The sequence below is a fragment of the Epithele typhae genome (assembly GCF_022376455.1).
Source record: "Epithele typhae strain CBS 203.58 chromosome Unknown BXZ73scaffold_30, whole genome shotgun sequence".
Classification (NCBI taxonomy): domain Eukaryota; kingdom Fungi; phylum Basidiomycota; class Agaricomycetes; order Polyporales; family Epitheliaceae; genus Epithele; species Epithele typhae.
This window is the reverse complement of record NW_025954221.1, coordinates 48872-62628: the sequence shown is the minus strand read 5'-3', so window position 1 is coordinate 62628 and position 13757 is coordinate 48872. Positions and strand designations below refer to the sequence as shown.

Below are 13757 nucleotides of genomic sequence, written 5' to 3'. Positions count from 1 at the left end.
GATGATCGCCGTGGAATGACGCAGATGTACAGCACATGAAAGGTTCAAGAAATCTGACCTGGACCGCATACGTCCTATCCACCATCCATCTACTTTTTCTTCTTCGGTTTCTTTTTCTTCACCCCTCCCGCTGGACCGGCTGGTGCGGGCACAGAGGGCACAGTGTCCTGAGGTGCGCTTGGTGCGGGCTGAGGAGCGGCGGGGGCGGGCGACGCCTGCGTCGGACGCTTGTTCTGCATCTTCTGCATCAGAGTGAGGTTGAAGGCATCGAAGCGGTTGAGGAAGACGGAGGAATGTGTCTTGAACTTCAAGCACTGCGATCACGGGTGACGCCGCGCGGAAGTGAGTTTTAGGTCGAGTGAGATGGCGCGCATGGGTAGGCACGGTGGTATTGTCGGTGAACTTGAGGACGAGCTTGCCCTGGCCGTCTGCCGACTACTTACCTCCACTTGACTGCGCAGTAGCGCGTCTGGCGATCGGGGAGATGGGAGATCAGCGCGCGAAGGGGAGGACAGAGAGCGATGCTGACCGTGTTGGGAGACTTGTCATAGAGGGCCTCCGCGGCCTCTTGGTATTCCTGCCAGGACGAGATGTAGACCATGGCAGGAGCAGAGCAGCCGCAGCCTCCGCTCAGCCCGTCGCCTGCCGCGAGCCCGGCTCGGTCACTGGCACGGCGTGGCCCGACCGTCGGGCCGCCCGTCATGAGCCCTGAGGCCTGAGGCCTGAGGCCTGAGGGCTGCCGCTCACGGCTCTGTCAACATGAGGTACGAGCTCGCGCGGGCATCTGCGCTGGTGGTGGGAGTTATCATTTCGAGTCGTTTCTTGCCAACGCGTGCATAGAGCCAACCTCCATGGTACTCCCGCCGTACACTCACCTCTCTCGGAGTCTCCCCCGTAACTCATTACGGCGCGCCGACCTTCCCACGCCACATCACCCATGGTTCGGTTCTGTTGTGTCATACAAGCCTGTCCGAAGACAATTTCCTCGCTGCACTCAATCTCCTTAAGATGGACCACACCATTTCTGCCTACAAGTGCCATCCAACCGACATCGACGATGGATCTGATGACAGTGACTCTCCTGCTATCGCGTTCTCGCTCCCGTCAAGCTCCGACCACACGTCTCATCCCGCCACCGGCGACCGCCAGTCCAACGAGGACTCTGACGAAGATGTGTCGCGCCCTCTGAATCCTGACGAGCGTGATCCATGGGAGCTGCGCTACGAACAGGTGCGTCTCCTCGTGTCTCCTCACTGCCCATCTCTCCTGATCCCTTCTATTTGGCGTGCCGTCACATGTAGCGTGTCACTCGTGCCCTCGAAACGTACGGCCCACGACTTACTCTTCGCCGTTCACAGATATACAATGGCAGAAATTGCCTACCTCTCTGGCGCTTCGGTTACGCCTTCAAGTGGGAGGCCGCCTTCGAGTACGCCAAGCACCACAAACTGAAGTGCTTGTCCACTGATGAGGAGGGAGCTGAGACTCTCAACTTCGACGAGTTCGTTTCCCAGGTTGGTGGATCCCCGGCGGAAGTGGCGGGAATCGCCATCATCCTTATGGCGATCGACCTTTCAAAGAAATGCGGTATGCGCTTGGACACAGCGCAGACATTGTCGCTCGAGCACAGATTCGTCCTCTACCTGTGGACGAACTACAACTACGACGGACGAATGCAGAGCTGCGGCAACTACGATTTCGTCCTCGACACCCTTGACACTGCGCTCAAGCCATTATCCGGAGCTGTAGTTAATACGTTATGGTATATTGACCTGGAGGACGACTGCCTGGTACGTTTTGGTGCCTGTCTCTTTGATGAATACGCGCAGACCTCAAGAATAGGATGTTTAGCGCATGGGGAAGGACTCGACACCTCTGTCGCGTGTACTGACTTGTTGGGCCATCTTTTGCGTGTGTTCAGCGGCATACTAGGATATTTATGTGCTCACAGATCCCTGCAATGGTATCTTCGTATCCTCGTCAGTATGCAGCGGAGTAATTCTTGTCTCGTTCCATGCGGGGCGTCCATATGCGCCGTAGTGGTGCCAAGACTGTATGTCAGACTACGGAAACACGTTCAATATGTAGATAGGCGTTATACAGCTGAAGTACGGCAGGTGACGGGGCTGTCCCCTACGAACAACTGGAGGATATTCATATATTCAAGTCTCAACGTATATGACCTCCCGTGCGACCTCGGCAGTAAGGCTGAGGAGACCCCGCGAAACGACGTCCGCAATCAAGAATACTTAACCTGCCGTATTCCTCGACGAGCTGCAGCAACACCTCTTCCGGTTCGCTGGAACCAATACGTCTCTGGCCAGCTTGTCGTGCACCCTACGCGAACTTTTCCTTCACACGGGATAAAACATCTTTTCACAACGAAATCGCGAGGAACCAAAGCTTGAAACGCGCGATTCCGGGTTCAACGTTCAGATGTGGAGAGAGACCGGGCCACGTGGGACTCGTCGGAGCACGTGGGTGGCAGCAAAACGTCATCGTTGACAGCGACCGCCGACGACCGACGCCCGTCTGCGCTCGTCCGCGATGACCTTCGCAGCCCGCGTCGGCTCAGGCCACGCTCGCTTCTATCTTCCGCCTTGTCTGGAGCCCTCATCTTCATCTCCTCGCCGCCTGGATAACCATACAGGTTCGCCATCGAGCAGCCGTCCGCGATGCTTCTCCTTCGACTCACAGGGTTCTCCCAGTTCATAGCGCCGTGGACGGTCCCCAGGCCGTTGCAACGTGTAGACCCTCCCGATTGCGCACATAGCCTCTGGACTATGGCCACATGCCCCCAACGCTCTTCACCGCCGGGGCTCTCTCTGCGCCACGGCGCCCCCTCCGCCCGCCCGGCGCGCGGTCCTCGCTGACGGCCTCAATTGCTCATATCGCCCCGCCCGGCTGCCATCTCCTCACTCCCTCTCATTTCCCGCACGCCCATCGTCTGCCGCTGCCCACCGCCCTTTCCGCCGTCCCCGAGCACGCTACCACCATCATGGCCCGCAGGTCTCCCCCAGCCCCCGGCAGCGGCAACGCTTCTCGAGCCCGCCCGTCGCCCACGCCCCGCACGCACGCCCTCTCGCCCCCCGCCTCACGCCGCCAGAGCCTGTACGCGATCGGCGAGGGTCCCGCCATCCAGTTGCACTGGCTCTTCCGCTCCAACATCCCCCGCCGCCGTGGCATGTCTATGCCCCTGGACGCTCGCAAACGCAACTTTTTCGGAGTCGGAGAGATCATCAGTGTATTGGCTAACGTGAGTTTCTTTCCGTCCTTTGCATGCGCATACATGCACCCGCAGTGAAGCGTCGGCTAGTGTTGACGTATCTTTTCGCTTTTTTCACGCTTGGGAACGCGCATATAGCCATCGGAAACCCTGCGCTCGTTGACAGAATCCAAGAGGATGTTGGAGGAGACGAGGAGAGAGCTGGAGGAGGCGAGGGAGCGCGCGCAATTGACCCCCACGCATACCTTCTCTCCCCTACCTGGCTTTTTCGATCGACCAGCGGAGCTGAAGGCGATCACAAGAGCACTCGAAGGAGAGCCGAGCTTCACGGTGCTATTCGGGGCAAGCAGTGTTGGAAAGGTACGTCATTTCTCGACCGGTTGCTTCATGCACATGGATTGACCGCGTCTCCAGACCGCGTTGCTTCGACAAGTTCTGACCCAACCTAACTATCATGTCCTCCATTTCGACCTTCGCATCGCTGGGTTTGCAGACCTGGCTAGTCTGTACATGAGTCTGAGGTACGTCTCCCCCTCCTTTTGCGCATTTTCCGACATCGAACAGTCTGTTGTCAGTCAGCAGATGGAGGGATTTTTCATGGCCATCGCACAAGACTCCGATATGCCCGGGTACGAACCGTTCGAGAAGGAGGCATGGAGCTTCAAAGTAAGTTTCTTCGAAAACGTGTCTGATGTGGCTGACGAACGTCCATCGAAGCACGATAGGCTCAATGTCGAGCGACGTGTGTCTAATGCTGGGCAATCAACTGACGCGCTCGGGTCGCCCGTTGGAGACATCAAAACGAGTGACATTGCGCGTTTGATGGAGCTTTTCCAAGTAAGTAGTGCATATATGGCACTAGTATTGTGCTCAATGAGGTGCAGAGCTCCCTCCTTCGGTATTGGAACTTCCAACCTTCCCCCGAAGCTCTCCAAGCAAAGCGCCGCGAAGAACACGAAGACGGCCCAAACAAGGCGAAAGGGCGTCAGGAGAAACCGTCCTGGCCGCACCGCATGTTTTCGATGCGGCGCAAGCAAGCAGAGAAAGCCGCGCGAGAAAACGGCGACGCAACCCAGACTCAGGAGAAGAAGCCAGAAGCGCCGATGAAGAAGATCCCGGTCTTTTTCATCGACGAGGCGCATAAGCTGTACGTACTGTCCCCTCAACGTTTTGCGGTATACGCCGTCGCTGAATGGCCTTACCTGCCCGCAGCCCTGCGCTCATTCGCTCGATCGACGCGATGAAGTGCCTTCTCGACGCGATGCTGGTCCTCACGAAACAGGACCGTCTCTGCCACGTCATACACGCGACGAGCGACCCGTTTTACCAAACGTGGCTGCGCCAACTGAACATAATGCAGCATTGCAAGGTGCGTGCGGTTCCCTCGCCCGGCGCTCCGTGTGTCCCTATCGCTGATCGACTTGCGCTTCGGACGATGCAGATCATCACCATCGGCGACTATCCTAAAGCGGAGACGCGCAAGTATTTCCGCGAGCGGATCCTGCCTGGCGTGCCCGAACAGCTGCGCCGTGGTCTGGAGTTCGAGAAGTTGTATGAGGCGTTCGGTGGCAAGTTTGCACACTGGCAGGATTATGTCACAGACTACGGTGAGTCGCTTCATTGCCTCGAGGGGATGCCGTTGTTGACTTCTGCGCGTGCCGGTCAGTGAACTCGAACGGACGTATTGACAGTGAGTAAAGTCGCTCCTTTTCTCAAAACCCCGATACTCAATCCCATGCGCAGTACAACAGTCGTCCCACTTCATCCAAGCACACGCGCTGCTCAACTTGCACGTCATCCACTCTTCGCAGGCCTCCCCTAATGGGCAAGCCGCAGGCGAATCTCCAGGCGCGCAGAACAATGAAGACGCGTCCACTCACGCCATTCACCGTCTCTCCCCACCAATGCCCATGAACACGGGCACCGGCCCATCCGGCCAAGGCTTCCGCATTTACAGCCCGCTCCAAACCCCGCACCAGTCCCCGTCCACCTTCCTCGGCGTGCCCTCCGGCAGCGGCATCATGGGCGGCGGCGGTGGCCACAGCGGTGCGAGCGCGAGCAACGGGGAAGAGGCGCCCGTCTTCCAGGCCGACTTCTCTGCGCTCCAGCTGCTGCGGGTGATGAACCGGCTCGCGCAGCCGCGGACGCGCGCGCTGCCGTACTTTCTGCTCTGCCGCGAGATGGGCGCGCGCGCGATCGACGGGATGGTCAAGGGCCGGATCCTCGACCTCCGCTGGACGGAGCCGGTGTCGCGGGAGTGGGACGGGTCGGCGCCGGGAAGGGCGGGCGCGCAGGCGAGGATGAGCACGGCGACGACGATGGGGGGCGCGGGGAGAGCCCCCAGGGAAAGCGTGCGGCTGCAGCTTGGGCAGCGCGCGGCGGCAGGGGCGACAGCGATGGAGAGGGAGAGGCAAGATCCGGGAAGCAGCGGGACGGCCGTGGATGAGCTCGAGGGCGCGGGTGCTGGCGCGGGGCCCAGCGGGGCGAGCGTCGGTCCGAGCTCAGCGGTCGGTGCTGGGGCCGCGACGGGGGCGGGGGCGGGGGCGGGGGCGACGGGGATGCGGCCCGAGACGGTGTGGTCGGACGCGGAGATGGAGCCGATGTCGGACGAGGAGATCATCCGCGCGCACGAGCGGCTTGCAGGGCTTGCCCCGCCGTACCCTGCTTCGGGCGTCGGAGCGGGGGTGGACATGGGCGTGGAAGTAGACGAGGACGAGGAAGAGGAAGAGGAAGAGGAAGAAGAGGTCCTGGGCCCGAAGCTCGTCCCGATCTCGCCGATCATGCGGTTCGCGATGGTCGAGGTCGTGCAGGAGTACTACGCGGACGAGGACCGGACGGAGAGCGAGTACGCGTCGCTGTCGGACGTTGATGTCGAGGAGTACTAGGTTCTGGCTCTGGACTCTGGAGTTTCCGTTCGTGCGCGTCGGGTCTCTGTCAATGTACACATGTATCCGTAGTGTTATCCCCTTGTATCTTGCTTGAATCAGAGACAAATCTCTCAAGGCTGGACTGCAGCAGACTGCAGCGCATGCTGTTCTCATTCCTTCTCCATTCAAATACCCATTATGCTGACAACACCGCAGCACTGAGCACTACCAATTTCGACTCCGACCGAACATCCCCCACGTGGCCCCGCATCCCCTACTATTTGAACGAGGAATGACCTCAAGCGGTGGCGCCTGTCATAGCATAAAGCGTGTGTCGATCCAAACTTCCGTCCACCAGCCCACGGAAATACCCATCACTCTTCCCCAGCAGTATGCTTGGACTGTCGAATTCAACCTACATGATCTCGGTCAGCGTCTGGATAGGATGACTTCGGTCAACTACTCACAATCCGACCCGCATCAAGAACCATCTAAAAGAGCAGCAACTATGTGAGCTCATCAAACGATATCGGTGCGAAGGTTCGACTCACAATCTTGTCGGCGTCCATGATGCTTTGGAGACGGTGCGCCACAGTGAGCACCGTCACATCCTTCCCCAGTTCCTCTCGGAGTGACTTCTGGATGATCGCGTCCGTCTCGTAGTCTTCCCAGAGGTCCGTCAGTATCCGTCAAATGTTCCGCAGCTCTATGCTCACCAATCGCCGATGTAGCTGCACCGTAAATCCATTACTATAACGCAAACGCGCGCACGATGGGATGAAAACACACCTTCGTCCAAAATGAGCAGCTTGCTGCGCCGTACGATCGCCCGCGCGAGCGCAATGATCTGCCTTTGACCAACAGAAAGGTTCCCTCCCCCACCGGCAATCTCAGAGTCAAGGGTGAGCCGTGCGCCGTCCCCGCCGTCGATGTGCCCATCGCTCGAACTCGTAGTGCCGCGTTCCTGCAGTGCGAAGAGACCCGCCGAGCGCAGCGCGTCGTTCAGTGTCACGTCGGAGTACTCGTCGTAGAGGTCCAGGTTCTGGCGGAGCGTGCCGCTGAGTAGGTCAGGCACCTGAGGGATGATGGTGACGTTGGAGCGGAGCGCGTCGAGGTTGAGAGCGTCGGTGGCGAGGCCGTCGTAGAACACGCTGCCTTCGGTGTAGATGGCGCGAAGGAGCGACAGGGTGAGCGAGCTCTGGGGAGGTACCTCAGCATCGTAGACAGCGTAGTGAGAAGGGCAGATATCCTTACCTTGCCACTGCCCGTGCGTCCGACTGCATGGAAGCGCATGTCAGACCGCCTTCTGCGACGTCGGTGACAACATCCACTTACCGATGCCAATGCGTTCACCGGACTTGACTTGGAACGACAGGTCGTGCAAGACCTTCGGACCGTCAGGGGTATACCTCGCTGAAAGGTTCTCGACTCGCAACTCCCCGCTTGCAGGCCAGTACGCAGGCGGCACACCAGACTTGGTGGATTTCGGTTCCTGTTCTATCTCCAAATACTGTCGGATACGTTCTACGCTGTGCAGATAGTCAGGAAAATGCGCAGAATGAAACATGTATGCCATACCTGTTCGCTGTCCGCGTATCGGCATCGTCAGAGAACGAAGCAAATGATGATAATACGTCGTTGAGACACGTACCGGATATCTGGAAGTTGTTAAATGCAAGGAACCAATGTAAGATGCGTTGAGCCATTTCAGCTAAATTGTTCGCGTGACATCAGATACCGTTCATGAATAATTTTAAGACAATACTTACTGGCCATAGACATCGAGAAACCGGTGCTCGCGGCACCGATCGAGGCCACGTATGTCAGGTAGGTCGCTAGCGCAGTCGTCAAGACTATTCCTAGAAGGTTGACGCGTACGGTGATCCATCTAACCGATGTTGAGGATTAAAAACAGACTAGATGTGGGAACGTCGGAACTTCGTACCGAGTGAGCGCATTGAACGGAAAGGCCGCGCGGCTGTAATAGTCCAAGCGTCTATAGGACTCCAGCTTGAACGCTTCTTGAGCACCGTATGCGCGAATTGACACTGTAAGGACGGTTTAGACGTCAGACTGAGGCGTTTTAAAGCGCACAACTCACCAAGGCCAGCCATGGCCCCACTGAAGTGCCCGAGAACCGGCGCCTGTGCGTTGCTCATCTCGCGCTTGATCGGCAGCTCCGCACGCATGTAGCTCCGACTGAACGTACTGCTGATGGCCGCAAACAGAGCCGCGGGTATTACAAACACAGGGATGACCACGGTGACCGCCACGAGCTTGGTGAGCATGAACACAGTGTGCTCAGTGAGATGGTGAATCGCAAGATAGACGGCGGTATCGACTGCGAGGAAGACACCCTGAGCATGATGATACGCGAAGGAGACGAGTGAATCACGTACCGGTGTGGATGTCCGCGGTGCAGCGCGCGACAATACGTGATGTGGGAGTCTTATCTAGCCAACTTCGACGAAGCATCAGTGCATGGTTGAGGTAGGGCTAAGCGTATGCAACTGCTTACCGTAGCGTGGTGCCAAGGACCGACTTGATTAATTGCTGATGAACGATCGTAGATACTCGCAGGGAGCTCATTGTGACCATGTACCAGCCAATTGCGTATGCAGTTGATCCTGCGAGCAGAACTCCCAGATAGTATGAGACGTAGCTAGTGTTCGAAATCAGGCCTGCGATCGCATCGTCCGAACAAGGTATGTCTGCACTTACTATCCCACGTGAACTTCGCTTCGCTCATGAGTCTCATACTGCGAAGCCCAGAGACCTAGAACCCATTCCTGGTCACCAGAAGTCAGAATAGAGACCTCTGCACATGTGCGTGAATACCGACGAGAAGGTTGAACATCGAGTGCGTCAGAGCAATCAACGTCGGATAGGTCAACCAAAAGATCCACGGTGACCGCGACGCATTCAAAAAGTACAGTCTCACTGTCGAATCGTCATCAGTCAAAGTACACTGATACCACAGCTAGACTTACTGGTATCCCATCCGACTGTGCCTCGACTAATCTCCTCGGCAGCGAAGAGTTTTCCGTTACTACTCTGTTCGGCCGTACCGTCTGCAACATTCTGGCTGTCTAGATCCTGGTCTGCTTTGACAAGAGCATTGACGTCCGCTTTGAGCTCTTCCATGAGTTCTTGGTCGTCTTCAAGTGCCTTGTCGAGCGACCCTTGGCTGGCGATACGGCCGTTGCTACCGAGGGCGACGACGAAACCAGCGATGGGGCGCGTGAGAGCAACATTGTGACTCTGAGGGACCGTATCAAACGACGTCCGTGATTGAAAATGGGGGACATGACGTACAACGAGGATGACAGTGCGGTTGCGGACGAGATCGCCCATGAAGCACTGATCGACGATGGAACGACCCGTCTGGACGTCGAGGGCGGCAAGTACCTAGAGTAGGGGATGTTAGAGAGCTGTGATATCAGAGCTATACTAGAGCCTTGCGCACGTCGTCAAGGAGCAGAATCTCCGCTTTCGAATACACGGCTCGCGCAAGCGTGATCCGAGCTTTTTGTCCACCACTGAGATATGGTCAGCATTGTCGTGTCCAACGATGAGGCCCAGGCCGTTGACGTACCTCAGCGTGATCCCCCTCTCTCCAACCTCTGTCATGTCTCCCGCCGCAAAGAGGGCGAGGTCGCGTTCAAGCGCGCACTGCTTGATCACTGCCCTCACTGTTAGAAAAAGATCGGCCCGCATGCAGCAGTTGCATGCTCACCCATCTTATACCTGACTTCGTCGAAAGGCAGCCCAAAGAGAATATTGTCCTGTCCACTGGGATTCAGCGCCGGCAAGCCCTGCGCGGACTGGTAGACATACCCGAATCGTCTCGCTCTGTATCCAGCTCTCCTGCGCCGCGTACGCGACACCACCGTCCCTCGGCAGCTTCACGCACGTCCCTACTCCGGGCTCGGAGGGACGCGCGTGCATCTCTCCGAGGAGGGCCATGAGCAGCGAGGTCTTTCCCGACCCAGTCGGGCCGATGATGAGGTTGATCGCCCCGCGCTTGAATCGAAGGGGCTCGTCGATGCGGAGAGAAAAGCGCCGCAGATCAGGGGTGGTAGAGGATGTCGGGTCGACTGGAGTCTGAGCGCCGCTGCCGGGCACGGAAGACGACCATGTGAAGTGAGTGTGATTGATGCCGATGTCGATGTCGGCGTCGGAGGCGATGAATCTGTCTTCTCCTGGTACTGGGGGGTCCTCAAACTCGTCGAGGAGCTCCGTCTAAATACAAGTTAATGTAGACACGAGATGATTGTGCGAAGAGGAAGTTCGCACCTCATGCAAAAAGTCGTTGATGCGATCAATGGACAACTTGCCTTCAAGTAAACAGCAATCAGCTGGCTAGAATAACCAGTGTTGAGGTCAAGAACACACCTCGAAGAACGCTAGGCAAGTTGCCGAAGAGTAGTTGTAGGTTCTGGAGCATGATAAACGCTGACAATTGAGTTAACATATGCGGTAATATGACGTCATAGCAAACAACATACCTGACAGCGCAGGGAATACACGAGATGGCGTGAGTTCACCCTTTTGGAGGAGTGCCTATGAATCGCCGTCAATAACGCCAATTTATAGGGAAGAAAGATGAAGGGACAAACAAAGCTTGCAAACGTCAACAACATGACAAGAAGCGGAATGCTGAACCTGCGACAAAACGAACATGTGCACTTTGAAAAACGCTAGCGATCAGAGAGTAAACGAACGTAGACTGCCTGCTGAGAAGGATCATCATCCGCGAGTTCTGCAGCTCAACGAGCTCCTCATCCCTTCGGCGAGTTATCTTCTCGGCAACGTGGTGTTCCCAAGCGAAAAGCTTGATCATTCGCACGATTCCAAGTGCTGAAAACAAACGGCGTCAGACGGGTCCGAGTCCAGAAGAGAAGGGAATGCCAATTACTCACTCTCGCTGATTAACTGCACACGTGCGTCCATCTTTACCATCATCATTGCTTGATACTTGCGCACGAAGTCGGTGACATATGTAGGAAAAGGGAGCATTATAAACATGGCCCCAATTCCTACAAAAATGCTGAAGTTGATGTCGCGGTCATCAGATCACATCAGGAATGTCATCGGAGGCAGTCTCGGTACGTACCTCCATCCCAAGATGCGGTAGAGCAGCAAGACTGCAGCGATCATCTGCAAAGGCCACTTGATTACTGCCAACAGATGTTTAGCGGTATGCTAGTCGCGGAGTCTGTTCGCTCACAGGTGTGCATCCAGAACACGTTTGCGACCTTAAGGTTCTCTATGTCGCTCGTGACAAGGTTATTCAACCTCCCTGACAGATTGGCACTCCTGGCTGTCGATCCGTCAGCAGCCGAAGTCTCGGCCTTGACGCGGATGCGCAGCGCGTGCTGAAAGATGAGCTCAGTGAGAATGACTTGTGTCTTGACATGTTGACGATGCTGAACGTGATCCGGACGGCGTCAGGATGTCGTCAGGATACATATGTTGGTCCGCTTACCACAATCCAAATGTACCACTGATCCGCCAACGTGGAGATCGAGGAGCCAATGAACATGAGGACGATCCAGGTCCACGGCTCATACCGAGAGTGCTCCCCGCCAGTTTCCAGGACGCTTTCAAGTAGCTGTCAGCGCACTCGACACCGAACCAGCATGGGCCCTTACTTAAGCAAGTTTCGAAGTGCGATGGGCGTAGCGAGGGGTACGACAGCCTGCGATGAACCGTGAGGTGCTGAATCATGCACCAGATTGAAGTGAACCTCACAGCAACAAGGGACAGGATGACCCGTACCACGAGATCGTTGCCTGATCGAAATAGTTGGTTTCACCGCGAACGCTCGGAAGAGGTCACTCACGATAGAACAGCAGAAGGCCCCAAATAATGTGTCTGTCTGACCTTACTTTGAGAGGATCGATGTACTATGGTCCATGAGATCGGTCCTTCAGAAGTGATATGAACGCACACACCGAGAAGCTGCGCTCCACCAGACTTCGCGCACGGTTATCCTCAGCAAGTGACGGTAGCTCGTTGTGCGAAAGATGAGATGTCCGTGAGGCCTTCGATATGGTGACGTCTAGCCATGCGAACAAACAGTAAGCTAGCAGGCTACTGCGTTGTTCGTCGTTTGGATTCGGCTTACGAACGTGGTATGAGAAATAGACAAAGGACGCTGTGAGCGAGAAACAGAACTTACGATGGATGGGTCGTAGTGCGGGAGGACCAGCGGAATCATGACGGAGATCTCAAAAAGCAAGACAATCTTGGCCCAGAGAAGAACACCTTGCGTCGCCAGATCAGCAGGCACACCTCCTATGACAAACAACGGGACAACGTTGCGACCTGCGGATACGGCAAGCGCCAAGAAGGTGACTATAACTAAATGTGATGCGAACGCTGAGCTGTGCTTCCGAGATAACAGATGTCCCACAGCGAGAGCGGAGGCGTAAATCTGGGATGAACGACAGTGAGTGTTTCGGCCGATTCAATGCAAAGTGAATCGAACTTACGTATAAGCCGCAGTGTACAAGTTCATACTCCAGGGAGGCAGGCAGCTCTAGAGTTCGCCGGCTCGCCAGGACGAGGGGAACGGCGGACAACGTAGCGAGGGCAACGCAGCAAGCGAGGCGTGCCGTCTTCATGTAAAATCGCGTCGGACCGCGTTAAATTCCATGACACGTTCAAGGTTGTATTGGCCATCCTGGTGCTCTGTCTCTTCATAGGTCACACGTGATCCTTGCGGGCACGCGTTTTGATTGACGATAACGGGATGCTTGAAATGGGGAGGTTGAAAGTGCCACGTGTACACGACCTGGAGAGCGAGAGTCAATGCAGAGACACAGGCGCCCAAAATGGGGACCGCGCGCGTGTCGCCCCAAGCGCTGGACCGCCAGCGAGAACATGTCAGGTCTCGCAACTTCTGGCAGTACTTGTACTTACCTTGAGTCAAAAACCATGGCTTTTTCAGAGGGGCGGCTTTCGACTGTCGGCGGTCGCGGGTGGTGGGGAGCACTGGGGGATGATGAGAACGGCCGCTGCGTCACCGGACGTGGCCTCAAGTAGTAGGGCACAATTCAACGTCCAAGTTGACGGTCAGGAACCAACGTCGCCGAATACGCAGTCCGTGCACGGCGAAAGTTGAACGCGTGGACCACAACGTCGGCCTATCAATGCCGTTGTGGCATTCAGTCGATAAGATGTCTTTTTGGTGATGTCAGCACCGCTTCCGGCCCGGGACTTGCGATTAAGCATCCCCGTAGACGAGCTGAAACCGCTGTGTGACACCAGAAAACCGTTATTGAATGCTCATACATATTGGGAACGACATCTGCGCTAGACCAAGTTGCGAGACGAGGTGCAAGAACACCTCTCAATAGCCACCAGAAGGATTCCTGTAAAACAACGTCATCAATCGTCTTCCACAAAGAATAGTCCGACCATGGGATAGAGAGTGGCGCAGTCGTCGTAGCCGTCCACGAGCTGACGGAAGTATCCGCCTGTCTTCCTGAGAAGGAGTCGCTGGCGAAATTGATCAAGCGACACGGCATCTAGCGTTGACCGCAAGAGGCGCGCTGCTGACTGCGATTCCACTGTCCAGGGCTCAAGTCCTGGCTGATGACCGCAGTCCTGCGCAACGAGGACACCAGCTGCGCTCGAGTAGAGCGTTGTATGGATGC

The 13757-nt window shown here is 56.5% G+C and overlaps 4 protein-coding genes across 4 annotated transcripts; 2 read left to right on the top strand and 2 right to left on the bottom strand.

The window, feature by feature from the left end:
* Nucleotides 1-89: 89 nt before the first annotated feature.
* BXZ73DRAFT_48244 (signal recognition particle, SRP9/SRP14 subunit) lies at nt 90-601 on the bottom strand (the record flags this gene model as incomplete). The annotated part of the gene is given in 4 exon segments (XM_048020017.1): nt 90-314; nt 385-435; nt 455-469; nt 530-601. The coding sequence occupies 4 exon segments, from the start codon at nt 599-601 to the stop codon at nt 90-92; spliced, it is 363 nt and encodes a 120-aa protein (XP_047876998.1).
* A 407-nt stretch (nt 602-1008) lies between these two features.
* BXZ73DRAFT_78171 (uncharacterized protein) lies at nt 1009-2121 on the top strand (the record flags this gene model as incomplete). Its single annotated transcript, XM_048022822.1, has 3 exons — nt 1009-1230; nt 1359-1790; nt 2089-2121. The coding sequence occupies 3 exons, from the start codon at nt 1009-1011 to the stop codon at nt 2119-2121; spliced, it is 687 nt and encodes a 228-aa protein (XP_047876997.1).
* An 877-nt stretch (nt 2122-2998) lies between these two features.
* Nucleotides 2999-6111, top strand: BXZ73DRAFT_48308 (uncharacterized protein; the record flags this gene model as incomplete). The annotated part of the gene is made up of 12 exons (XM_048020026.1): nt 2999-3256; nt 3365-3586; nt 3641-3747; nt 3802-3892; nt 3944-4063; nt 4111-4373; nt 4439-4595; nt 4668-4833; nt 4893-4916; nt 4970-5483; nt 5532-5898; nt 5956-6111. 12 exons carry the CDS (start codon nt 2999-3001, stop codon nt 6109-6111), a joined length of 2445 nt encoding a protein of 814 aa, XP_047876996.1.
* A 280-nt stretch (nt 6112-6391) lies between these two features.
* Nucleotides 6392-12722, bottom strand: BXZ73DRAFT_48202 (multidrug resistance-associated ABC transporter; the record flags this gene model as incomplete). The annotated part of the gene is made up of 33 exons (XM_048020009.1): nt 6392-6508; nt 6561-6584; nt 6645-6757; nt 6865-7291; nt 7348-7370; nt 7429-7671; nt 7854-7981; nt 8039-8141; nt 8195-8434; nt 8493-8554; nt 8612-8755; nt 8815-8882; nt 8936-9033; nt 9084-9354; nt 9409-9501; nt 9560-9632; nt 9689-9776; nt 9830-9878; nt 9931-10335; nt 10390-10430; nt 10489-10548; nt 10602-10656; nt 10713-10758; nt 10818-10953; nt 11016-11143; nt 11210-11298; nt 11343-11522; nt 11582-11696; nt 11748-11814; nt 11939-12002; nt 12051-12218; nt 12278-12532; nt 12591-12722. The coding sequence occupies 33 exons, from the start codon at nt 12720-12722 to the stop codon at nt 6392-6394; spliced, it is 4305 nt and encodes a 1434-aa protein (XP_047876995.1).
* Nucleotides 12723-13757: the final 1035 nt, after the last annotated feature.